Genomic DNA, 26,221 nt, shown 5'->3' on the forward strand with positions numbered 1-26,221 from the left:
CCAGGCGGCTTGGCCCAGGACACTGGTGGCTATTAAGCATCTGGGTGGACCTGCAGCCCCTCCTCACCCTCGGACAGAGTAAATTCACGCCATGCAGGTTTGCCGGACGAGTCCGAGTGGCCCAGGCATTGTGCTAGGACGGACGTAGCTTTTCCTACGGCCAAATGGTAACCGACCATAGAGGATTTCTTTTCCTTCTTTTCATTTTTTAAAATTTTATTTTATTCGGGGAGGGGGGGTGGAGGGGTTCCTTAGCATGACTTGCATGAAGTTAAACAGAAAACCCAGCCAACCGAACCCACCAACCCCCTGCAACTGTATGATTACCCTAAACAACAACAACGAAAAGGAAAAAGTGGAAGTCCTCTATTTTCTTTCAAAGCTCTTTACTTTTCCACACGTTGTTGGAGCCAAACTGTAACAGCGTTCGGTAGAAACCTGTACATTTTGGGGGAGGGGGAAGGCATGGGGGAGGGCTGGGCACGGGAACGGATTGCTTCCCTCTTTGTACACGGGATGGAGAGTAAAGGTTCCAACAAGGGCAGTCGGTCAGTCATCGGTCATATTGACCTAACCTTCATAGTTCACCTCTCACGCGGAAACTGAGAACTCTGCTCCAAATAGAATCGTGGAAACCCGCACCGCCGCCTTCTTCCCTCTGTTTGGCATGCTTGTGACCCAGCGGACGTCTCCCCAAGACCCCTGACAGCAGCTAGTCTAGGTTGATTCTGTCATCTTCTCGGTGTGTAGATGCAGTGTGACCAACTTTCACAGCAAATTGTTCAAAGTAAATAGTCAACACTGTACAGATTTTCCAGTGTTACTTTCGAGCACCAAAAGATCAGGACCAGGGGAGGGGTGGCCCTCCCCCACCTTTATTAAGGCACAACCTGGCATTGTGTGCAATTTAGTACTTCAGACTAAAAAACTGCATGCCCAATGTTATGCAAAGCGATCTTAGCATGAAATACATCTTGTATCACGGTTTCTGTATAGTCTAAAGCAGATTTGTTTTCCTCAAGCAATTGGAGCTTTGCAGAGACACACTTCTGCATCTTGAATACATATAGTATTTTCCCAACGGAAACAGAGGACAGTAGCTTGGCTTTGGTCTGATTCTAAAATTAGTGGTGGGAGGGGGGTGGGGAAGGATGATATTTTTGAAAAACACATGCTTGAGTTGAAAAAAAAATGCAACATCTTGAGCTTTCACTGCAGCTCGCAACATTTCCTGGAAAGAGAGCAATGCTGCTTTCGCTCGACACCCTCCCCTCCCGGGCCCTGGCCCTCAATAAAAAGCTGACTTTTGAGATGAAGCACACACAGAGTTGGGTTTTTATTGCCTCAGGCAGTGTCGCGATTTGGTCCTGGGCCTCTGGTCAGGCCCGCTGTGGCCGGGCGGGGGAAGCCTGAGCCCTGGCTCCTTGGTCTCAAGGACCCACCCAAGGAGCTGGCTGTACTCGTACTGGGGGGAAGCCAGGCCCTCAGAAAGACCTTGTCCTCTGGACACCCCCCACCTTCAGATCCTGTTGGGTGCAGGGGAGGAGGCAGCTCTCAGAAGGGATAGTGTCTATAAGGACCTGACCTAATGTGAACACATCCTTGGGAAGGTTCACCAACACAGAAACTTCTCCGTGAATGACGCCATATTCATGACTCCTTGAATCTGGCCATGTCAGAGCTCCCAGCCCCCCGTGCAGACCACAGTCACCTCCTTCCTAGGAACATTCTTGAATCTGATGGAGCCAGAGGCAGGGGTCTGACTGACAGGTCTGGGTGCCCAGCTGCATCCTTGCTAGACCGTCTGTTGGACCACCTCATCACATACCCCTCACTCAGCCTGGGGGCATCTTGGAAGGGGTGGAGCCCTGTCCTAGGGATCTTGATTTGCTTGGGTTGTTCACTTGGTTTGGGTCGGGGGTAGAGTGGGGGACTAGGGTTCTGATTCTTCTCCATTAGAGAATCCAGGAATGTTCAGGTGGAAAAGTCCCAATGGACATGGTGGTCGACCTCTGAGCATCTTACATATGAGGAACTGGGGCACACGGAGGGGAGTGCTCTGCCCAGGGCCACAAACAAGTGGTGTCAGTCTCCCCTTGACTTCAGTTCCCTTGAGGCCCCCCAGCACGGCCTGAGTCAACGATCCTATGGGTGGGTGGGGGGCTGAAGGTGGGTGCCTTCATCTATTCTCATCCAGCAGTTTCTCATCCCCTCTAAGCATTTGCTTCAATGTCCCGGTTCCCTGTGCAGTCTGGAAACCAGTGGGTGGGATCAGTGGAGCAGTGAGGATGGCAAGGCCTCTGCCCAGGGGTGATGCAGCCAAAGGGCTGCCAGCTCCACGCTGTGCATGTGACAGTCATGCGTAAGTCTCAGGATGGAGAAGCCAAGCCGCCTCAGCTGCTGCAGCGGGGTATGTTCCCTCCACCTGGATCGGCCCCATAAGTGCCTCTAGTGGACTCAAGCGGGACTCAAGACAAAGCCATTTGGAACACGGGTTTTCAGGGACACAGCAGCCAATGGTGAAAGGGGATTAACATGCACTGAGCATCTGCCGTGTGCAAGGCATCTGAGAAAAGTTGTCTACTGATAGCCCACAATAATTCAACATGCCCATTTTAGAGGCAAGAGAACAACGTACAGAGAGGTAAAGTAACTGGCCCAAAGCTGCACAGTCCATGAATGATGAAGCCAAGATTTTAACCCAGGTGGTCTGACTCCAGAGCTCAGGTTAAGCTGTCTCAATGCCTTCCGGGGGCTGGAGGTGGAATTGATGGGAACACTAGAGTTGCTGGTCCTGAATCCCAGGACCCTCAGGACCTGGCCTCCTGCCTTCCTTCACGAAGTGCCATGGGTATGACAGAAGGGCCACTTCACACGCTGCTCCGAGCCTTCCATACACACACCTGACCACCTCACACTCCCGCTCAGACACCTGCTGCCCTGAGAAGGAAGCTGAAGCCCCTTACACTGGCTCGCACGGCCGCCAGCGCCCCTCTCCGGGCTCTCACGCTCTCTGGGCTCCGTCACTGAAATTCTACACTTGCAGTGGTTACACATACGCACCTCAGGGCCTGGAACTCCCTCCCTCTAACACCCCCACCACTTCCCGACTAACTTGTGCCATGGGTATGACAGAACCCCAATTTCGATTTGTCACTAAGTCACTTCACTCAGCCATTGCGGCTGCCTGGGGGCATGGCGGAGGGCTTTACTCTGAACCCCAGGCCTGGATTCACTGTTCCCAAGCACAGTCTCATCTAGTCGTGGTCTGATGGCCCACTGCGATCAAAGGGGGTGAGGTGTCAAGGGGAGATGGGGTGCCTCCGATCAGGAGGGGACAGCGTGCGGGGCAGGCTGGGTGTAAACATCCCACTAACACCTCGTACGTGCGCGGGCGTCAACAATCACTCCAGGAGCCAGGCCCAGGACCTGTGAGCACACAGCGGGGTCCCGTTCCCCTCTTCATTTTCCTTTCCTCCTTCTCACACAGGAAGAATGTGAAGGCCAATTTATTTGGTCTATCAGAAAAAAAATTTTTTTTTAAAAACGAATGGGTATTTCTCAAGTTGGCTCCTATGGCTCATTAGATAACCAGGTGAACAATATCTACACTAATTGACTATCAGATGCTTACAACATCCACAGCATGGTTATCAAACATTTGTACAAGATAAAAGCAGAGGATGGGTGGGGGGTGAGGGATCAAGTACCCACTCACTTAACCTCCCAACCCACAGTGACCCCAAGGGTGGACTGACCAGTTCATTCATTTACTGGGCACTTCCTCTGTAGAGGACCTGACCTTGGGGAAGGGGTTCCGGGTCGACCCAGCCCTGATCCTTTGCCCTTGAAGAGCTCAGGGTCTATCAGGAATGAGGGGCTCGGACATCCACAAGTCTGAGAACCACCAGTAGGGATCAAAGAGTCCCGAAGAAAGTCTGGGAGACACAGTCAACAGCCCTTCGCCCCCTGGAGCTCTCAGACCCTCATCAGATCCTGCTGGCGAACTGACTTGGAGAAGCCGTCTGCTGCTGTCAGGAGGGCGACGTGGAGGAACTCGAGCTGAGGGGACGGGCTGTGGTGTCTGCTGGCGCCAAGAGCCATTCAGTCCTCCATGTGTGGACTACCTGTGCCCTGCATGCTTCCAACAAAGTCTGACTCAGCTTCTGAGTGAGGCTCTGAGGCTTAGGGCTGACGTGCCACTTGACCCCGGCAGGCGGGAAAGGAGCCCCGAGACGCTTCATTCCTGTGCCCACAAGGAGGTCTCCGGAGAGGCACTAGGGCTGAGCAGCAGAGGACTTGGGATTTGGGTCTCTTCCAGCAGGTGCTGCAAGAGGTAGGGGCCTTGGCACTGCCATGCTGCAAGAGAGCGTCAACGTTGGTTCCTCGTGAGGGGAAAGTCTGTCGAGGAGGGCCTGGGTACTAGCCACGTGGGACTGCTTTCCAGCCTGTGTCTAATGCAGACCACTTGGCCTGGGACGGTGGGTGGTGGCCAGTAACGGGCTTGCTCTGGCATGGGCCACCGATGGATTACTCCATATCTGAGGGCTTGGTCACCTTGGCAAGACCAACTCAGAGTCCATGGAGATGTCCTTCCTCCCATTCCAGAAGTGCTTGGAGGCTGCTCTGGCCTCCACTTGTTCTGGGAGGTGGCGGACCAAGGGATTTGCTGGCCAGGGCAGCAGTGTTTCTAGGGTGCAATGCTAGGAGCAGGACTCCATGTGCTATGTTCAAGGTCGGCTGATGGCTGTGGGAGGCCCCTAAGTTCAGGCCCAGGAAGCTCAGGATTGTCCTCATCCCACCCTCCTGAGCTGAACCCACCCCTGATGCCCCCTCCTTGTCTGGCTCAAGGCCCTGGATGGGTCACCTCCCAATCAGGACCCTGGGCCAGGAATGAGGTGTACGGCCTCGAGATGGTCCCTTCCCCTTTTTAGGCCTCCATTTTCCCATATGAACAAGGAAATATTGGATAAGATCAGTGGTTTTTAAACTTTTTCCAGACCCCTTGTCAAATGAAATCTTATGTGAAGCCGAATATATAACATAGATTAAAATAAAGCTGATGTGAATAAGGTGGAGGGTGGGACCCGGGCCTCTATCTACTCGGCCTTCCTTTACCCACAGCCCACAGGGTGCCACTGAGTTCTCCAGAGACTTCTAGGCTCTACCGAATGCAGTTTGAATGCCACTACGCTACATGGTTATTTCAGGTCCTCCAGCTTTGATGGCCTGAGGTTTTGTAACTTCCTAAAGCCATTGGAGCCTAGCCCTCACAGATCCAAACCCTCTCCCAAGTCACAAAGGGAAGGCAGTGTGGGAGGAGCCACACTGCTGGCTGGCTAGCTGGGGACACGGTCACACAGTCCCCCAGGGAGAGCCACTCTCTCAGGCCCTCTGGTCAAACGCCTGCCACCACTCACAGCAGAGAGAAAGGTACTATGTCCCCCAGAGCCATAGCCACCACCGGGGGAAGCCTGGGGCCCGGGGTCTGGCCTGGTCCCCATCTCACCTGAGGGCCCTCGTCCGGCAGAGGCCGGGGCCTGGGGGCGGACGTCAGGGGTTAGGGTCTTGATGTCGCTATCCCTACAGACTCCCCTGCCCATGCTGTGGCCTGTCCCTCACCTGACACTGCACAGCTTGGCAATTACAGTCACAGACTGGCTCCAGAGTCCCGCCTGGCTCAGATGAAGACAGTAATTTTCTGCGAGTTTCACTGGTTCTACACTCTTTTGTCTGTCCCAGGGGTCTCCTCTGTGGGGTCTTCCCAGGTGTCTTGTCCCTTCCTCCACTTACTCATCTCCACTCCCTTCCACCCCTACTCCAGGGCTTTCTCCCTTGGTCCTAGTCACCAAGACAAGCACCTTTTCCTGTCCAAGTATCCAGCCTGCTGATCAGGGTGTCTTGATAACCTTGAACCAGCAAACTACGTGCTCTGTGCCTTGAGAAGAACAGCCCAGGAGAGGCTGCGGCTGCTCTCAGCGTGGCCTGAATCAAAGGCCGCTGGACCAAAACCACCACTGGGGATAGGGCCGGGCTTTCTGTTCCCACCAGGTAGGGACAGGCTGGAGCCTTCCTGCTGGGTTTTAGCTTTGCATGTCCTTTGGTGAGGACCTACGCCTCATTCTCATCTGCTGGGCAGAAAGGATGTCTGTCTCCTCGAGCCCCAGACACTGGGCAGGCAGCCTCCATTGTTCTGGTCTGTGGTCAACCCCACCACAGTGCCTCCTGAGCCTTCTCAGGCCACCCCAAGACCTGACAAAGCAATTCTCTGGGAACACTTCGGGTAGAAAAAGCCACTTTATTGAAGAGTCTCTGTCACAAGACACCCATTTCTGCACCTGTCAGATTGGCTTTGGGTAGAAATTTCTGGTTGTCTTTCCTTCCAGTTTCTCTCTTTGTCGATGGCTTCCTGAGATTTGGCGTCTTTGGTGGCATCTGGGGAATCGTCAGTGACCATGGGGCCCTGGCCCAGTGCAGGAAGGGCTGGCAGCTGGCAGAGGGCCAGGGAGTGGCCAGCCCCGCAGCCCACAAGGAGTCCCGATGACGACCGCAGAGCCTGCACGGGCTTTGGGGCCCAGACATTGGCTTCGGTGCCGTCCCCGCACATGCCATGCTCGTTCCAGCCCCAGGAGTAACATGCGCCGCCTGTGAAGGAGACGGAAGACTGCTGTGGATGCGGTTTGGGATAACAGGGCTGAAACACTCACAGTGTCATCATAACCCCAGTTCACAGGAAGAAACCAAAGCTCAGTGACACTTGGTGGCACGCTCACCATCCCTGCTTCCACCCCTGCCCTCCTGGGTCTGCTCCTGGTCCCTATTTCCCACTCCCACCAACCCACAACTGTTCCTGCCCCAAACCTGGCTTTCCCCCTTGGCCCTTCCCTCACTGCCACCCCCAACACACACACACACACACACACACATAATCTAAGACCTGCCGACTCTATCTCCAAACACCTCTCACATCCTCCCACGTCTCTCCGTCTCCACTGCCATCGCCCTGGTCCCGACGCCGTTTTCTTGCATCTGGGCCATGCCCATCGCCGGCTAACTACAGGGCTGCTCACCATCCACTCCATCTTCAGAGTATCACAGTGACCTCTGACACTGCCCTCTAATCACGTCACTCCTCTGCTTAGACCTGTTCGATGACTTCCCACCGCCCTTAAGGAGGCCTTTCCTTGGCCTGTGAGGCCCTCAGTGACCTGGCTCCTGACTATCTTGCTGCCCTCCCTTGCACAACTCTCCCCGTACCTTCTTTCAGTTCCCTAAATAAGCCCTGTAGGGCCTTCCTTTCTCTCGAAGTCCTCGCTTTACTGGGCTCCAGATGTCCTCATGCTTTAGATTCCAGCTTAAATGTTGCTCAGAGGCCAGACTCGCGGCCACCCACTCCAACTTAGACTCCCGCCATTGCCCCTGCGCTCTCCCCTCACGGGCAGCAGGCAGGTGACTTGTGTGGTGACGGGTTTACTATCCGCTCCTTACTAGCCCATCTGCTCTACAGTGGGAAGGAACGTGCATGTTCTGTTCACTGCTGTATTTCTAGCATGGGGCCTGGCACACAGTTGGTGGTCAGTAAGGGTTTGTCGACTAGACAAAAGATTGAAAGAACTCAGAGTCATACAGCCAGAAAGTCTCCAGCCAGCATTCAAACGCAGGTCCCTCCCATAGTCCACGATGCTCCACTCCATCACATCACCTCTTCCTAGGTTGTGGACTCTTTCCTAGAGTCTAAACTCACTCACATTTTTCAGTAGTCGTTTAGAAATTTTTTTTTCTGGATATAAAAGTAATACATCTTCATGGCAAAAAAGGAAAAAACAGAAAATATGGGATGAGTGTAAAGAAAAGCTGACTTCCGGAATCTTGCCCACTACTATGAATATTTTGGATATCTCTTTCAAACCTTTAATTTGTAAATATCTGTGTATATTTTGTCCTGCTTTTATGTTTTTAATTTTTATTTATTTATTTATTTTAGGAAGATTGGCGCTGTGCTAACATCTGTGACCAATCTTCCTCTTTTTCTTTTTTTTCACCCCAAAGCCCCAGTACGTAGTTGTGTATCATAGTCATAGAGTTGTGGCTCTTCTATGTGGGACGTCGCCTCAGTGTGGCTTGATGAGTGGTGAGGAGCTCCACGCCCAGGATTTGAACCGGCGAACCCCGGGCTGCCGAAGTGGAACGCGAGAACTTAACTGCTACGCCACTGGGCTGGCCCCATGTCCTGCTTTTATCCCTTAATATTATAACACTAAAATTTCTCCATGAAATTGCAAATCGTTCAAAAAGTAAATTAAAAATAATTTTAAATTTTGAAATAGCTCAGTGTACAGAAAGGTACAAAAATAATTTAACAGAAAGATACATATCCCCACCCAGATTTAGAACATTAGTTAACATTTTGCCATAGTTGCTTCAACCTTTCCCTTTAAAAAAACCAGTCAATCACGAAGACACAGCTTAACCCCCACCCCCATCCTTGCCCCTCCATCCATCCCCTCCTTCCTGGGAGTAACCACTACTTTGAAGGTGGTGTACATTATTTGCATGCTTGTTTTATATTTTTCTACCTATATATGCCCTTAAATACTATGTAATATTTTTAGTTTGTTTTAAAGATTTACATAAATAGTATCACTTAACTATGTATCCTTTTTGGTACTTGCTCTTTCCACTCAGCACTGTTTTTGAAATTTATCTGAGCTGATAGTTCTAGATCTAGTTATTTGAACTGTGCATAGTATCCTATTATGTATAAATCATATGTTACTTATCCATTTCCCTTCTGATGGACAGCTCTTTAATGATGATAGCTGTTGTTATTTTACTGGAAATATAATAATGTACAATAATATTATACAACAATACTAATATTGTTGCTATTATAAACAGCACTACAATGAACATCCTTGAACACGTCTCCTTGTACAGATTGGTGTTCCTGCAGGGGTGATTCCCAGAAGTGTGAGTGTAGCGGGATTTACTAGGTGTGGCCAAATATAGCTCTCCCAAGTGGCTTCAGTCATTTCTGGTCCCATTAGCAATGGATATGAATCTGTTTCCCTCTCTCTTTGCCGTTAGACTCCTGTCATTGTGATAAGTATACGTAAGGAATTTGCATTTCCCTGACGAACAGTGAGAAGGAGCGTCACTTTGTTTATTATCCCTATGTTGCCTCTCCTGTGAATTGCACGTAGACATTCTTTGCCTCTTCTGTTCTTTGGTTGTTTATCTTTTTCTTATTGATTTGTATGTTTTGTGTATTCTTTTGTTTATATATTCTTTGTTGTTACATGCATTGCAAGTGTCTCCTCTCAGAAGTTTGTTTACAGTGTCTTTTGTTATACAGATTTATGTAAAATGCTGCCTGACTGCCCATTGTGGAGATTAAACAATTTCCTTAACCTGTATCCTATTATCAGGTTGTTTCTAATTTTTCATTATTTTGTATAACATTCCTATGAACATCTTTATGCATGAATCTTTGTCCATCTCTCTAATTATTTTCTCAAAGTAGATTCTTCGAATGTGAATTCCTGGTCAAAGGGTATGGACTTTTTGAGACTCCTCAATTCTGAGCACTGCCAGAGCACCTTTCAGAAAGGCCACTGGACTGTAACCAGCGCAATCTGGGGGGGTGTCTGTTTCACTCCAGCATTGACAGTATTTATTAGTTATTATGTTTAAAAATCTTTCCCAGTTCGAGGACCAAAAATGGTATCTCATTGTTTTAATTTGTACTTTTTTGATTACCACTGAAATTGGAAATTAATTATGTTTCTCACATATTTGTATTTCCTCTTTTGTGTATTGTCTGCTTCATATCTTTTTCCTACTTAGTATAGAAGATTTAAGTGCTCAGACCCAAAAGCCAGATGAGCTGGGTTCAAATCCCAGCTCCTCCATTTATTAGCTGAATGAGCTTGGGCAAGTTACTTAGCCTCTCTGTGCCTCAGTTCCCTCATCAGTTAAAAGGGGATAATAATAGTACCTTTATCATAAAGTTGTTTACAAGGATTAAATGAGTAAGTATGTACAAAATACTTAGAATGGTACCTGGCACATAGTACTATATAAATATCAGCTATTATTATCATCAATTAAGAGCCTTGTTGTTTTAAAGATTTTTATTGTAAGAATATTAATTCTTTCTCTGCCATATCTGGCATAAATACTTTTTCTCAGTTTAACTTAAAATTTTGTTTTGAGTCTTTTGAGGTAAATCATAAGTTTTATGGTTCCATGTAGTAAAATTTATTGATCTTTTACCTTATAATTTCTTCCAGTGCTTGTAAGAACTGAAAACCTATGCCTATCCAGATTGGAAAATATTCTTTTTGATTTTTCAATGATCTGAATTTTTTAATCTCTTCATTTCACTCATTACCACTGAAAATCTGCTTTACAGACCATTCTTTCACAGAGGGAGGCTGGCTGGCCCGGGACATCCCTTTCCTTTTCCCTGGTAGGAAGGCAATCACGGGCCAAAAGCTTGCGTTAGGGGAAACACAGATGTCTGCCTGTTTGGCCGGCGAGTGAGGAAACGCACACGGAGAGGATGGACCCCAGGCTGCAGCTCCCACAGTTATGCGGGAGTTTCAGCCAGGTGGCTCTGCGGCACGAGGTGGGAGAGTGGGAGGCTTGGTACCTTCGGGCCCAGCTCGGCACCTGGCGTGGGCTTCATGCCAGGCCCTGGTGAGTGGCACCAGCTGACGGTCAGCAGGAGTGGGGGTGGGAGGAAGGCAGAGCTGACCTACCAGCAGGACGCGGTGCGATGGGCAGCTGGCAGGTCCCTTTCCTCCTGCCAAAGGACAGATGCTCCAAGGAAGCGCACTCGGGCCGGGGCAGCCAGAGGCCTCATGCCAGGCCTTCATGCCCACTGGGTCGAGAAGCCTGGCAAAAGGCCCGAAACATCTTCCCTCAATACTTCCAAAGAAGCCTACTCGAGGTTAGGCGCTTTAAAGTCTTCACTTCATTTAATTCCAATGTCCATGCGAGAGCCCTGTTTTATAGATTATTCTCATTTTACAGATGAGGAAACTGAGGATCTAGAACTCAGGGCAGGGTGGTCTGAATCTGTAGTGAGCTCTGCACATTGTATCCCAGGGCTTGCCACATTTATTCTATAAAGGCAGATAGTCAATATCTTAGGTTTGAGGGCCTCATTCAGTCTCTGTTGCACACTCATGTTCTTTATTATAACCCTTTAAAGACCATTCTGAGCCTGCAAGGCCATACCAAACAGGCCCCGGGTCAGATCCAGCCCGTGGGTCGTAATTTGCCGGCCCCTGGCATATAAAGAATATATATAATTTACCATAGCCTGGGCTCTGCTTTCCCAGGTCCCACATTACCAAACAAACATCTGTGTGATAATGGTACCCCTGTCCCCACCTCCCTCCCAGGGTCACTGGGAGGAGGGCTGCATGAGCTGAGGCATATCTAAGGCCCCAGCACAGTGCCTGACACTGGTGACAGCTCACACCCACGTAGGAAGCAGACCACGGGGGAGAAGGGAAGGCAGAGAAGGCCACGCCAGTGGCAAAAGGCACAGAGATGGAGGGCCACCAGCAGATGGGAAGGCCTAGGGTGGAACGACAAGAAGTTTGGGGCTCCTGAACACTTTACACAAATCTCCTACAGAAGAAACCAGGCAGGGGCCGGCCCCGTGGCTTAGCGGTTAAGTGCACGCACTCCGCTACTGGCGGCCCGGGTTTGGATCCCGGGCGCGCACAGACGCACAGCTTGTCAGGGGCGGCATCCCACATACAGCAACTAAGAAGGATGTGCAACTATGACATACAACTCTCTACTGGGGCTTTGGGGAGAAAAAGGGGGGAAAAAAAAAAGGAGGAGGATTGGCAATAGATGTTAGCTCAGGGCCGGTCCTCCTCAGCAAAAAGAGGAGGATTAGCATGGATGTTAGTTCAGGGCTGATCTTCCTCACAAAAAAAAAAAAACAAAACACCAGGCTGCTGAACTCGGCAAGTGCAAGACTGGCGCTCCCCTCAACAGAAGGACATCTTTAAGTACTGAGCTCCTCCAGCATTTTAGAATGGGTTTCACCGGCCCCCTGGCCTCACTTAGCACCACCTTTTCAGGGGCACAGTGAAGACGGGAAGGCCCTCTGGACTCAGCGAGATGCCACTGTGCAGGCTGTTCTCAAGCAGAAGTGAGAGGAAGGAGAATGGGCGATGGCGAGCCTCTCGCTAAGCTAACTGGAATCTGGAACACCCGGTTTTCAAAACAGCTGAGTTACAGGACGATGCCTGGCTTTACAGAGGCCTCGCTGCAGTGTGCTGGCACTTGCCAGGTCCTTGAGGACTCTGAAATCCTACTTGATCGATCTGGATCTGCTTTACTGGCCCCAGGGCACACGGCTGAGCCCGGAGTGGAGAGCCCACAGTTACAGAGGGATTCCCCAGCCTCTCGGAGTTCAGGTCCCTGCTCACGGGGCTCAGTGGAGCGGGCCTGATCCAGGCTGTGACAAGTGATGGTGCTCGCGGCCCACCACACTGTGTCAACCTAAGAGCCCTGCGGGCAGTGGAACCTCGGGACTGGCAGGGTCCCTGGCACAGGCTGGACACAGTACCCAAATCTGCTCAGGCCTTGTGGCACTACCTGAGCTTCTTGGCAACTCAGGTCCTTGGAGGGCCTTATGCTGCTGGGACTGCAGCCCAGCGCTAGGGAGGGGGCAGCATTTCTGCTGGGGGGCCTTGCCTAGGAGAGGCAAACACGTGAGCATGTGTGGCAGAGCCTCCTGGCTGTCCCTGAACCACAGAGAAAGACTACATTTCCCAACTGCTCTTGCAGCTGGGTGTGGCCAATGAGATTCAAGCTGAAATGTTCTGTAATAGCTTATGGGACCCTTCCTTAACAGACAGATGGCATGCACACTTTGTCTGTTCTTTGTCCCTTCCTCCAGCCTGTCACTGCGAATGTGGAGCTCAGGCTGCCAGCTCAGACCATGAAGATGAAGGCTGCAACCTGGGGATGGGGCTTCTGTTCATCCAAATGTCACCTTAATTCCCACAGCAACCCTCCGAGGTGTTTTACTTCCATTTTCCAGATGAGCTAACTAGGCTCAGAGAGGTGAAATAACTTGTCCGTGGTCACACAGCCATTCCAGTCTGGAATGGACTGGAACCCAGGACACCCAGGTCTCAGGCTCCTTCACTAATTCCATGTGAAATGGTAATAAAATCACTGAATACTTGGTGTACGCCAGACTCGGTGACAAGTACTTTATACGTATTAATTCAATGAATCCCCCCAAGCATGTGAGGTACACCGAACATCAGCCCCATTTCCAGGGAGGTGGCATGAACTGGTCAAGGTAACAGCTGGCAGAAGCAGGACTGGATTCAAACCCAGCAGCCTGACTCCAGGACCTCTTCAGTGAACATACTGTCCTCTAGCAAAAACCCTGCTTCCAAGATAATCCAGAAAAGGTATAGAGTAACGGTCCACCTGATTGGCGACAAGATCAGCATGGAAGGCAACACTGTAGCTGGTGAGAGAAGCAGTCTGCAGAGCAGCAGAAACCTCCCTGAGCCCTTAGGAGCACTGGGGCCGAGGAAGCCGCACATCTATCTGGTGGGCTTGGGAAGAGGAGGGGGGCATGGGGGTGAAAAGGCAGGCAGCTCTCATCTTCATGGTCCCCTTGTCTGAGCTCCTCCCGCCAAAACCTCACAAAGACCTGGAGCATCAGCCAGGGCTGCTCTCCTGCAGTACCAGGCAGGGGGAGGGGAGGTCTGAGGACCTCACGGAGAGGAAGGCTCTGGGTTCAGGAAGCTGGTAAACGTCAGTGTGGACACAGCCGGCCGTGGAGCTGGGCAAATTTGGGAAAAACTTCTGAGTGTCCAGCCGTCCAGCTCACAGGGATCCCACCCTTTGGGCAGTATTGCTGGGATGGGCCCCAGGGTCCTGCTGTGAGCAAGGAATAGTGAGTGAGGAACCTGGAATTCAGTCCTCCTGCAGCGTTTTGGGTCTAGGTGGCAATCTGAGGGTAGAAAGAAGAGGCTCAGGTCCTCACCCTCTCTTGCCCGGACAATGACAACAGCTACTCTGTCCTTTATGCAGAGGCAGCTGGCCTTGGGGAGGGTGGGGAATCAGGCTGAAACAGTGTGGACTAGGTCCTCCCATGGACAATTCCCTGACTCCCCACCACTGACGAGACCAAGTCCAGGCCTCTGAGCTGGCTCTCAAGGCCCTCTGTGGTCCGCCCCTCTTTCCCAGCCCTCTGTCCCAGCCCCGCGGGCTCGCTGCTGCTCCCCGGATTCACCCAGGCCTTTCACACCGTCATGATGTTGCTCAGATGAGTCATTTCTTTCATCATGTGGGTGTCTCTTCTGGCTTGGCCTGTGCTGGACACAAGACCCAGAAGAGGAAAATTCAGTTTCTGCCCTCGGGGCTTCCAGTCCACTGGGGAAGCAGCCATGGAAATGATGATTATGGGGACAGATGGCACGTGTGCACAAGGAGGCACGCACAACGTGTGTACTGCAGCACGGCTCGTAATTGCAAAAGATCGGCGTAACCCCAACATATCCATCAATAGAGGAGTGTTTAAGGAAACGATGATTTGACCCCACTGTTAATAATCTGCAGCTATTAAAAATAATGAGGTAGAGCTCTATGGCCGGACCTGGGAAGATATCGAACACATTCTTAAGAGAAAATAGGTTACAGAATAGAGAGAGTGTGATTTAATTTATGAAAAGCCTCTATATATTTCTGTAAGTATAGATCCTGAAGAATACATCCCAAACTGAGAACAGTCTTTGAGGAAGAGAGGGAGAAATGGGTGAAATCGTTTGTCCAAGTATATAAGAAAGCAATAACATAGGATGATAATCAAAAAATAACTGTATTTCTAAGGGACAGAGGTAGCACAGAGGAGGGGATGATATGCTCTGTGGGGAGAGGAGGTGGGTGTCACTGAAAGGTCCAGAGGTTAATTCTTAGCTGGGTTTTGAAGGATCAATAAGAGTTCACCAGTCTTAAATTTGCCCACTCTGACCTGCTTTCATTGATCCCGATAGCATCCTATTTTGCTGCTGAGAACAGAATGGTGGCTGGGTGTAGGGCTAGGACCCACTGGGCTGTTGGAATACTGTTAATTTCACTTCCCCTGAGCTTCTGCAGGACCCAGAGCTCTCCAAGCACACACCACACCCCTCCTGGTTCTACAGGTCTCACCAGGCTGTGAGCTGGGGACAAGAGTAGGTGCTTGGAGCAGGGCACACGCATCACTCAGTCCTCAGGCACATGGGACAGGCACTCAGGATACAGCGACTGAGTGGAAGTGAATTCTTCTGGGCCTTTTCCCTGCCCACAGTCTTTATGCGCCCGGAGAGCAGCAGGGGAGGGGTGCGCATGCACACACACACACACACACACACACACACACACACACACACAGCTGAAGTTGGGTGCCAGCGACCCAGTCCTGTGCCTGGCTGCCTGTCTGTATTCCCTGGTCTGTGGCCAGAGCTGCCTCCCGGCCACGGCCTCAAGAACAGACAGTGGCAAGTCTCTGTCCCTGGTCACACCGCCCGGAAGAGAGGCGGCTCTCGCAGAGAATGGCCATTGTTAGTGCAGGACCCTTCCAACAATCAGTCCATCCATCACTCACCAGGGCCAACGAGGCCCTCGAGGCAAGCGTTGAAGCAGCAGGAAGAAGCCACTCCAGAATCAGACAGCGGGGCCGTTCACACACAGAATTACCTGGAGATGTTTTGGGATCGTGGCCCATACTGCCTCAGGGAAGGCCGTAAGTGGAAGTAAGCTGGTCTAGGATCCCTTCCAGACCAGGACCATGGCCCCACTGAGAGTGGGGTGAGAGGAGGAGATGGGCGGTGAGGACTGGAGGCAAGGGGGCCGGTGAGGAGGCTGTGGCTGTCCACCAGGTAAGAAAAGACGAGGCCCTGAGGAAGAAGGGATTTAGGAAGGTAACATTCAAAACACGGCCGGAATCTGGCCACTTCTCAGCAGCCCCATCACCGCACACCGGTACTCCTGCAAGGGCCTCCTGACTGGTCCCTCGGAATCCACTGCCCCTCGTTGTCTATTCTCCACACAGAGCCTGAATGATCCTGCTAAAACCTAAGTCAGACATGGCACTGCTCTGCTCAGAATCCTCCACTGCCTTCTCCGACTCAGATAAACAGCAGCTGGTCTCCAGCTTCCTCCCGGACCTCATGTCCTATTGCATTCCACCTTGCTGACATCACCACAGCCACAGTGACTTCCTTACTATTCCTCAAGTAGTTCCTGTTTCCCACCTCAGGGCCTTTGCACTTGCTGTTCCTGCTGTCTGCAATGCCCCTGATATCCATAGGTTCACTCCCTCATTTGTTCAAATGTCACCTTAACCAAGAGGCCTTCCCTGAGAACTCTATATGAGATAGCAATCTACACCCCTCCTCATCTCTGTCTCCTCACCTGCTTGATTTTTCTTTACATTGTTTTACTGTTTATTTGTTTATTACCTATCTCTCCTGACCAGAACACCAGCTCTTTGAGAACAGGGACTCTGTTTCTGCTGTGTCCCAGCGCCTGCAACAGTGCTTGGTGTACATTAGTGCTCAATACATTCCTGTTGTCAAATGAAGGAGCAGACGAATGATGAACGGACGAATGGCTAGTGAGAGAACGGAGCTGCCTTATTCTCTCCTAGAGGGACAATAGGGAGCCCACGGACATGGAGAGAAGCTGCTGACGTCAGCTTGCCCTCAGGAAGGGCGCTGTGACCACTGGAGGCCATCCTGGAGCAGCAGGTGGCCTGGCTGGAGGTTCGGAGCCCCAGCTGGCAAGGGCATTCCTACAGTGGGCAGAGCCTGGGATGAGACAAATCGAATGTCCTTCTGATCCGGGAGAACTGTGTGGTGATGTGGGCTTGTGTGGACGTGTAGGAGAGAGAAGACGAGCAGCGTCGGGGAACAGACACCCAGGTCCTCGGGCTGGCTCCCTCAGACCCGCCAGAGGGATGGCCTTAGTTCCGACGAGAAATAAAAACGTGTTGAATTGATGAGTATGCCCTCATAGGTCTCATTCTGAGGCCGCAAGGCTGGGTGTGCTCTAGAATCTCTTTTAGAACCTCACAGCTCAAAAGGTTGTTCAGTTCTCTGTCAGTCTCTATCCCTTTCCATAAGAGGAAACTGAGGCCCAGGGTGGGGCAGTATCCTGCCAGAGGTCCCCCTGCACGCCTTCCCACTGCTCCCTCCCCCTCGGCATCACTGCGGGCACCGCACCTGACGCTTAGAGCAGCCCAGTGAGGACAGTATTTGGATCAACACTGTGTGGAAGAGAACAGTGACCTGGGAGAGGTTCAGAAATAGCCCAGCCAGGAGGGGCGGAGGCCAGCCCCCCTACCCCAGGAGTAGGAGGTGCTGCAGCTGCTGTGGATACATTTCCTCAGTCACCTGCGGAGAGAGCGTGCGGCGGCACATTGGCTCCACTGGGTGACTATTCTTAGATTGAGGGAGCTGGGGATGACGGATTTAGAACTTACGAGGTGGAAACGTGTTGGCCTGTTTTATAAACAACTGAAATCCTCCCCACAGACTGTCTTTCTGAATTCTGTGTTATCTGCTAGAACTGCTGGCTCTCTGGGCTTCTTGGCTGCACTGGGAGAGGGAACAGAAAAGGCAACTAACCCTCCCGAGGGCCGGCTATGACCACGTATCGTGCTAAGGGCTTCTGCACGACCCATCTCATTTAACAGAGCAGCCCTGGGAAGAAGGTATTGTGATCCCACTCTAGAGATGAAGAAACAGCGGCTGAGAGAGGTCCAGAAACAGCACACCCCGTGACGGGGTGCAAGAGCTAGGCTGTGGATGAGGAGGCCTGACGTGGAGGCTGCTGCTGCCGGCAGGGGACTGGCCAGTCGGAAAGGGCACTATGGGCATAGTGCAGCTTCTATCCTCTAAGAGCTCTTCACTCCAGGTGATATATCGGCCCTCTGTATGACCTGGTGGCCTGTCCCCAAGGCCAGTCAGGGGCCCCTCTTCTCTGTAGGTTCCAGGTTGTCATCTCCCTTCTAGAAATGTGGTCCCCAGAGTTGCCCGAGGGCTCTAGAGATGATGAGCCCATCCAGATGCTCACCTTGTCCCAGAGGCTGCCTCTATCAGTTTAGCCTGAGGTCACATGAGCTGCGCTGGAGTCCAAGTCCGCTGACTCTTGCTGAATGCACAGCCCACGCATACTCCTAAACTGTTTTTGCATGAGCTGCTATACTATGTCTCCCCTGGCTTGGCCTGTGTGCTGGTGTTTGGGAGCTGGTCGGAACTTTCAAGTTGTCTCCATCAAAAATCATCTTATTAGGGGCCGGCCAGGTGGCGTAGAGGTTAAGTTTGCACTCTCTGCTTCAGCGGCCTGGGGTTCGCGGGTTCAGATCCCGGGCACGGACCTACACACCGCTTATCAAGCCATGCTGTGGCAGTGTCCCACATATAAAGTAGAGGAAGATGGGCACAGATGTTAGCCCAGGGCCAATCTTCCTCAGCAAAAAGAGGAGGACTGGAAACAGATGTTAGCTCAGGCTAACCTTCCTCACAAAAAAATTTAAAAATTCATCTGATTAAATGAACACAGTGATCTGCGGGGCACCAGCAGAGGAGCAGGGGCACGATGCGGCTGTGGGGCCAGGCTGCCATTCCAGGAGCCTGGTTGCAACAGAGCCTCTCTCCATTGTTCTCCCCAGGCCTATGTGGGACTCAGCAGTGTGCAGGAGAGGAGGCTGGGAGTTAGAGCAGTCATGGGGGTGGGGGTCAGAAGGTCTTTTCTGGAAGCCAGCAGCAGGTCCAGAAGAATCCACATGCACATTAAGAAGATTAGGTACCAAGTTCACTGAGAAGCCGCTGGATGACACCAACCTGAGGAGGAATTCTCCCTACGGTTTCCAGTCACTTAATAAACACCTACTGAGTGACTGTTCCATGCTGGGTGCTGTATCCAATTCAGTTCAGTCCTAGTGCACAGCGACTAGGCTCCCACAGCGCACAAGTGCTGGGTTAGGGAGGGGGGCACCCATCCCACTGTGACAGTGCAGGGAGACAAGTGCCCAGGAAAGGTATACCCCGAAAGGCAGTGGCCAGTTCTTCAGAGGGATCAAACCCCCTTGGGAACAGAGTCTGACTCTTATCTTTTTTTCTTTCTTCAGTACACTTTTATTGAACTTCATGCCAGTAAAAAAAAAAAATTATAGTAAAAATAGGAAAAGACTAAGGGATTAATACTTTTAATTTACATTAATGCATTTTTTCCTTTTAAACAGTGTTATTTTTTAGAGCATTTTTAGGTTCACAGAAAAATTAAGCAGAAAGTTCTCTGCCCCCACGTACTCACATCCTCCCCCACCTGAGTGGTACATTTGTTAAAATCGATGAACCTACATTGACACATTATGGCCCAAAGTCCATGGTTTACATTAGGAGTCCCTCTTGGTGTGGTACATTCTATGCGTTTGGACAAATGTTTAATGACATGTATCATCTATTATATTTCACAGAGAATAGGTTCATTGCCCCAAAAGTCCTCTGTGCTCCACCTGTTTACTTATGGTTTTATCTACCAGAGCTGAATGAATAGATGAGTGGATGAAGAGTTACAGAGTGCCCACGAGGTTCAAGCACAGCCCTAGTGGGAGGGGTACGGAGTGAATGAGACACAGGGCCCCTGTCCTCTAGGGGCTTATGTTCTACCAGGGGAACAACAAGCAAGCAGACACACAGGTCATCAGGTGCAGCCAGTGATGAGAGCTACAAAGAAAATAGATGGAGTGATGTGCTTAGAAGGAAGTCCTTTCCAACAAGGTGGCCTCTGAGCTGTGACCTGAAAGATGAGCAGGAGCCGGCCACACAAACACCTGGAGGAACAGCTTTCCAGGCAGAGGAAACGACCAAGACAAAGGCCCAAAATGCAGAGGAGTCTGCCAGTTCCAGGAACAGTAAGGAGGCCCCTGGTGTCTGGGGCCAGCTAGCCGGGGCGGAGGCAGGCCTTGGGAGGCCTGGTGAGGCCTGAGGAGTTATTCGGAGTGTGCTGAGAAGCCACTGGAGGGTTTTAAGCAGGGAGTGATAAGATCTGACTTACACTGGACAAGGCTGCTCTCTGAAGGGCCATGTGGAGGAGATGATTCAGGAGGTGTCTGCATTGCAGAGGACGGGCAGGGCAGGGCAGGACGGCGGCCGCGAGCGGGCTGGGAGCAGTGCGGACAGAGAAACACATGGATTTACAATCTATTTTGGAAGCAGGGTGTGTAGGACCTGCTGATGGATGTACAAAGGGAGTGAGGGAAAGAAGGGATCAAGACAGATTCCTCGTGCAGTGGGTGGAGAGTGGTGCTATTTATTCAGCTGAGGAAGCCTCGGGGGAGGGACAGGCTGGGGAGAAAACCAAGAGTTCTGTTTTGGACACTTTAAGATAGAAGTGCCCATGAGACATGAATATATTACCAAAGAGACCTCTGAACCTGAGTGAGAACTTGAAACTGTGGGAACGACAAGCAGAGGGACTGACCAAGTAAGCAGTGGGCAGTGCAAGAGGTAACGGGCACTTAGGATTCGATGGGGCCTAACTTGCTGCCTTTATCACTCTAAATTCCAGCTTCGGTTTTTGTTTTTTTTTTAATGAAGTCCATGACTGGGATGTATGCATAGCACATGGGCTAATAAAATATAAATTTCCTTTGTGAATGGCTCTACTTCATAAAAAATGCATACTGTTTGAACGTGAAGTTATCATAACTATAACCCACTGGCCCAAGTTCTCCCGTGGTCCCGGGGAAGCCGCAATCTCCAATAGCCCGGTGAGCACAGGGTTGCTGGGCTGGGGACACGGGCACAGTGCTCTCCTGGGACGGGTGTTGGGCGAGAAGTGGCGTTCCCAGAGGATGCGGCGTGGGCACAGGAAATGCGGCAGCCCTGCTGCCAGATTGCCTAGTCTCGGGGAGTGTGAGGCCACTCAGAAATGAGGGCTTGTGGGGTAGGCAGCTCCGAGAGGCCCCGTGGCCCTGGCCCTGAGAACTCACAACTGCAGCTAAGGAGGCCCGGCAAGACTCCTGGGGGCCCCTGCCTACATGACTGCTCACAGCCAGCTCAGACTACTCAGCTTCCCGGGAGCTCAGTCCCAAGTGACAGATTTCCCTCCCAGACAAGGGAGCTGGAGGCTCTAAGACTGAAGCCAAGGACATGTGTGCCCACAGCGCAAATCCTCCGACAGCACCCCAGCTTAGGAGGAATTCCAAAGACCAGACCCGGGCCTGTACGGGTCCACACTCACTGGGCCCCAGCTGTCTCTGAGCCCACGCTGCCACTCTCCCCCTCGCTCACTCCTCCCTGGCCACACTGGCCGCCTAACTGCTCCTCCATCAGGCCAGCCACGCTTCCGGCTTCGGCTTTCATGCTGGCTGTTTCTTCTGCCGGAACACTCCTCCCCACATATCCACGTGGCTCCCTCCTGGCCTTCATTTGGGTCTTAGTTCAAATGTCACCTTCTCAGAGGGCCTTCCCGACCACTCAACCCCATCCTGCTATCCCTCACACTGCTTTATTTTCCTTCCTAGCATGTGACACTCCATCATATACGTATTTGTTCGTCTGTCTCCCCACTAGAACGAACTCCACAAGAGCAAAAACTTCATCTTGTTCAACTGCTGTATCCCCAGCACTTAGAACAGTTATGGGTACATACAAGGTGCTCAATCAGGATTTGTTTTAGGAATGAACAGGTGTCACCTGTCCAGGAGGAGCTCATTCCCTTGAGGGGAAGCCAAGTCAGAGAGCTTGGCAGGCTGTCCACAGGAGTCACCGATCCAAGGAATTGCTGTGGTGTGTGTTGGGGGGCAGCCCTGCTGAAGGCACCTGCAGACTGTAGGGTGCCTGCAGCTTCACTCATGGGGGAAAGGAGACGTTACAGCTGAAGCCTGGACAGACTCCACCTCCAGCTTTAGAACCAAGCCTGGTCTGGCAGCCTGGCCTGGCCAAGCCTGTCTCAGCTCTTTAAATGGGCACCCACCCAGCTGCCTGTAGGGCGACCCTCCCCTTCCTGAGACGAGGAGGAGTCCCCTGGGCAGTATATCTCAAGTCCTCACTCGCTGGGCCAGAGAATCTGGAAACAATTGTTACTGCTCAGTGGCTATAGAGCCAGAGAAGATTGGATCTGATCTTGCCTCCGTTACCCACTATGTAGGTCTGAGCCTTGGTTTCTTCATCTGTAAAAAAGGACAATCATCTTTCCTTTACCTTTTTTTTGAATGAATACGTAAAGTGCCCAGCACAGAGTCCATCACATGATACATGCTCAGTTGACACTTGTTCCCTTCCCCCTCTTCCCATCTGCTGGTGGGATGGCCCCGTGCCTCCTGCCCAGGATCCATTCCTAGCCCTCCTTGGTCTGGTCTATCTTGCTGCCAGCTATTCGTAACTTTGGGAGAATCCTCAGTACAGGGGCAAATGACAAAAACATGCCATCTCTCTTCCTTCCTCCCATCCTCCCAGGACCCATTGCATGGAACAAGTAAGTAACATTTCACACAAGTTCTAGCTGAGGGTTCAGATTAGCATTTGTCTGAGGTGTCCTGACAGGCACAAACCACTAAGCATTGCTATGGAAACCATTCTGCTATTCTCTGCTGTGTCATTTGTTTTCTGGCTCAGCTGTAGTTGTGGTATAGAGGGAAGAGACAAGGTACCTGAGGATTAGACTCCTAGTGGGGCCCATGCTCCTTCCTATGGGGCTGTATGACGAACGGTAACTCCCTGCTTCCCCCTGGGTCTTACCCTCCCCAACTCTAAGAAGTAGGCCGCTGCTTCTCAAACTGTGGCCTGGTGACCACTTGCACTTGTTAACAATCACAGTACTGGTGCCCACCTCAGACCAACCATCAGAATCTCCCTTGGAGGTTCTGATGCACGTGAGAGTTTAAGACCCACTGATGTAGGAATTAGACTATCTAAATTGTTTCCAATCTCCCAGTGCATAAAACAGGCCACACGGAAGCTACTCTAGTTGGAGCAGAGGTGAGGGGCTCAGAGCCCCATCCACTCAGCCTCCCACTACCCTCATCTGGTTCCATGGAATCCTAGGGCTTCCCAGAGCGTAGTTTGAAAACCGGTGGACCAGATGATTTCTAGTGCCTTCCCTAGAAGGGATGTCAGGCGTTCATTTACTCACTCACAGACATCTATTAGGTGCCCTCTGCTTTCTTTATGCCAAGTATTTGTTTGAAGTCAGCAGCTCTACTACTTACTAGATGTGTAATCTTGAGCAAGTTATTTAATCTCTCTGGGACTCAAATTTCCCACTTGCAAAATGGAAAAATAAGACTTGTTTCCCATACCTTACAGGATTCTTGTAATGATCAAATAAACAACAAGAACACCTATGAAGAAGCGGTTCATTACCTGGAAGAGACTCTACAAGTGCCAACAACTATTATTACTCTTATTAGTAGTATATCTAACTATCTGAAGTCTGCAGAACTAAATTAAGTCCTGAGAGTCCTCAGTGGATCATTACCCTTCTACTCTCTGTAGCTAAACTTCCAGAAGGTGTTACAGGGTTTGGGGAACCATAGGTCTAAAAGCCTCCATCTAAAAGATAGCAACCTGCTTACAGGGGTATTTCTGAGGTTTAAGAATAGTACCCACTGTGTTATCTTCTAAACAGAACATTTCTCTATTATCCAAATTTTTTTCAATGATCACATATTACTTTTATAATAACAATTTTTTAAAAGCACCACTGTTGAAAATACTGTCTGATATACAAAGTTCTTTCAAACACTCTTATTTCTTTATCTGATGCTTTAAAATAAATTCAAACAAGGCACTCGGAGCAAGGCCAATGCCCGGCTTTGCTGGGCGTGGGCAGCATGGCCCTACAGGAGAACTCAGGCAGCTGTGTCACTAACTCAGCATGTGGTCTCAGTGAGTCACTGCCTCTCCTAGGGCCTCTGTTTCTGCACCCATAAACTGAAGGCATCAGCTTTACTGATCTCCGAGGACCTTCCAGCTCTGATGGTTAACGTTTCAGGACAATGGAGAGCACTTTCCAACACACCCAGCATTCCATACCAGTCATTCCACAGCACATCTGGACCTGCTGGGGCTGCAGCCTTGCTGAGCTCGAGGTGGCTCATGGAGACACTGTTTGCTGAAAACAACATTCCTCTCCCCAGTCATTTAACTGGAGCTTCAGACTTTCCAAAGCACCTTCAGCCCTACTACAAATCAGGGAGTGAGCACATCTAGAAGAGAGGTGGCTCACTCAAGAGCTGTGCCCTTGTAAGTGATGGGGCCATGACCAAAATCAAGGCATTTTGACTCCAAGCCCAGTGCTCCTTACCTCACTGGAATCACATCCTAGGGAAAACTACAGACCCAAAGAGCTTTCATTTGGTGGAAAGACCACCAGCGTTGGAGTCATAAGACGGGACAATACCCCTGCTCCAGCTCTTCCTGCTGTGTGCTTTTGGACCAGCTACTCCCTGGTACTGAGCCTCAGTGTCTTCATCCACAATGTGGGGATATTACTCCTGACAATTCCAGTGCTATGGTGAGGCTCAAGTGAGAGTGAAGGGGAAAGCTTCTGTATATTATAAAGCTATACATTAGTTACCATTAATATCATACGTTGTGCCTGAAGGTCGGGAGGAATCTACTGCATCTGTCCTTCAAGAAACCCACAGCCGTGGGAAGTATAAGTCCTCAGCCACGGGGCAGCTGGATATGGGACCTGAATGGGCAAGTCACTTTACCGTGTGGGCTGAGCTACACAAGACAGACTCTCGGCCTGGCCTGGCTCCAGCCTATGGAGACCAAAGGGCATCAAAGCTGAAAACACTTGACAGGAGTGCAGAGCCCATCAACATGGGCAGCTCTTTTACTTTTTAATTTTTTTTGAGGAAGATCAGCCCTGAGCTAACATCCATGCCAATCCACCTCTTTTTGCTGAGGAAGACTGGCCCTAAGCTAACATCTATTGCCAATCCTCCTCCATTTTTTTCCCCAAAGCCCCAGTAGATAGCTGTATGTCATAGCTGCACATCCTTCTAGTTGCTCTATGTGGGACGCCGCCTCAGCAAGGCCAGACAAGCAGTGCTTTGGTGCCCACCTGGGATCCGAACCCGGGCTGCCAGTAGCGGAGCACCTGCACTTAACCGCTGGCCCCCGGCAGCTCTTTATTCTGAGTATTCATGCATTCATTCCATTAACAAACATCCTCTTAATATCAACTCCAGATAAAGTACTATTTGGGTGTCTCATGTGTGCAAGGAAGCAGGAGGAATGAGCAAATATGAGTAAGATAGTCCCCGTTTTTAAGGAATTCTCAATCTCTTAATAACCAGCATTTCCTGAGCTCTTACTACATACCAGGAACTCTGCTGTTTCACACCCATAATCCCCCCATAGGTAGGAATGTTCAGGGTCCTGACTTTACCTCTGAAGAAGCTGAGGCTCAGGCTCACCTGAAAACCAAATGGTGGAGCCAGGACTCGAATCAAGGTCATGTCTCCAGATCCTAAGTTCTTGACCCCTGTGTTCCATGGCTTCTGTATCACTGGGGACTTTAGGCATGCATCTTCCTCTCTGGGTCTCAGTTCCCCTATGAATGTAGAGTTCAACAATTCTAGTGGGTACAAGAGATCTTGCAACACAAGCGAGCTAAAACAGAAAGCAGGAGATGCCCACCTGAAGTGAGGTATGAGGTGTGGAGATCAGGTTCCATAGCTCAGGAGGGGAAGACACAGGACACAAGCTGGGTGGAATGAGGCCAAGGCCAGGCTTTTGTCACACACAGCTCAAACCAGCAAGTTTCAGAGAGGCATGGCTGACACCTGCCCACCTCCACCAATGTCCCTCCTCCCACCAAACCTCACTGCCCACTCATCTGCCTCCCCAGCTGGGCCTTTGTTCATACTGCTCCCCCTATTTTTCCCCATCTCCCCCAACTTTGCTCCTCGAGCAGGTCTCTTCTGATCCTGCAGCTCTCCCCAACAGACTATAACAGACTACAATAGCTTTAACAGTCACTTAAATACCATTTCATCAAGAAGCCCCCACATCATTGGAACAGCATTTTCCTTTAAGATCCTGGTCCTTGGTGTCTGGCTCCCTATCTTCACAATTTGCTCTGTCTCTAATGGAGAAAGAGCAGTGGCCCTTCTGCATCTGAATCTTTCACAGTAGCAGAAGCCAGTAAGGTTGCCTGG

At 50.8% G+C, this 26,221-nt stretch overlaps 1 protein-coding gene across 2 annotated transcripts in view; it reads right to left on the reverse strand.

Moving 5' to 3' along the window:
• Positions 1-6,284: 6,284 nt before the first annotated feature.
• Positions 6,285-26,221, reverse strand: part of SERGEF (secretion regulating guanine nucleotide exchange factor) — a 205,914-nt gene continuing 185,977 nt past the window's right edge. For both annotated transcript variants that reach the window (XM_058546083.1, XM_058546081.1), the window contains one exon: positions 6,285-6,645. In XM_058546083.1, coding sequence (XP_058402066.1) covers positions 6,299-6,645 — 347 coding nt within the window. In that variant the 3' untranslated portion in view covers positions 6,285-6,298. The remainder of the gene's footprint in view (positions 6,646-26,221) is intronic.

This window comes from Diceros bicornis, chromosome 7, assembly GCF_020826845.1.
Source record: "Diceros bicornis minor isolate mBicDic1 chromosome 7, mDicBic1.mat.cur, whole genome shotgun sequence".
NCBI classification, from domain to species: domain Eukaryota; kingdom Metazoa; phylum Chordata; class Mammalia; order Perissodactyla; family Rhinocerotidae; genus Diceros; species Diceros bicornis.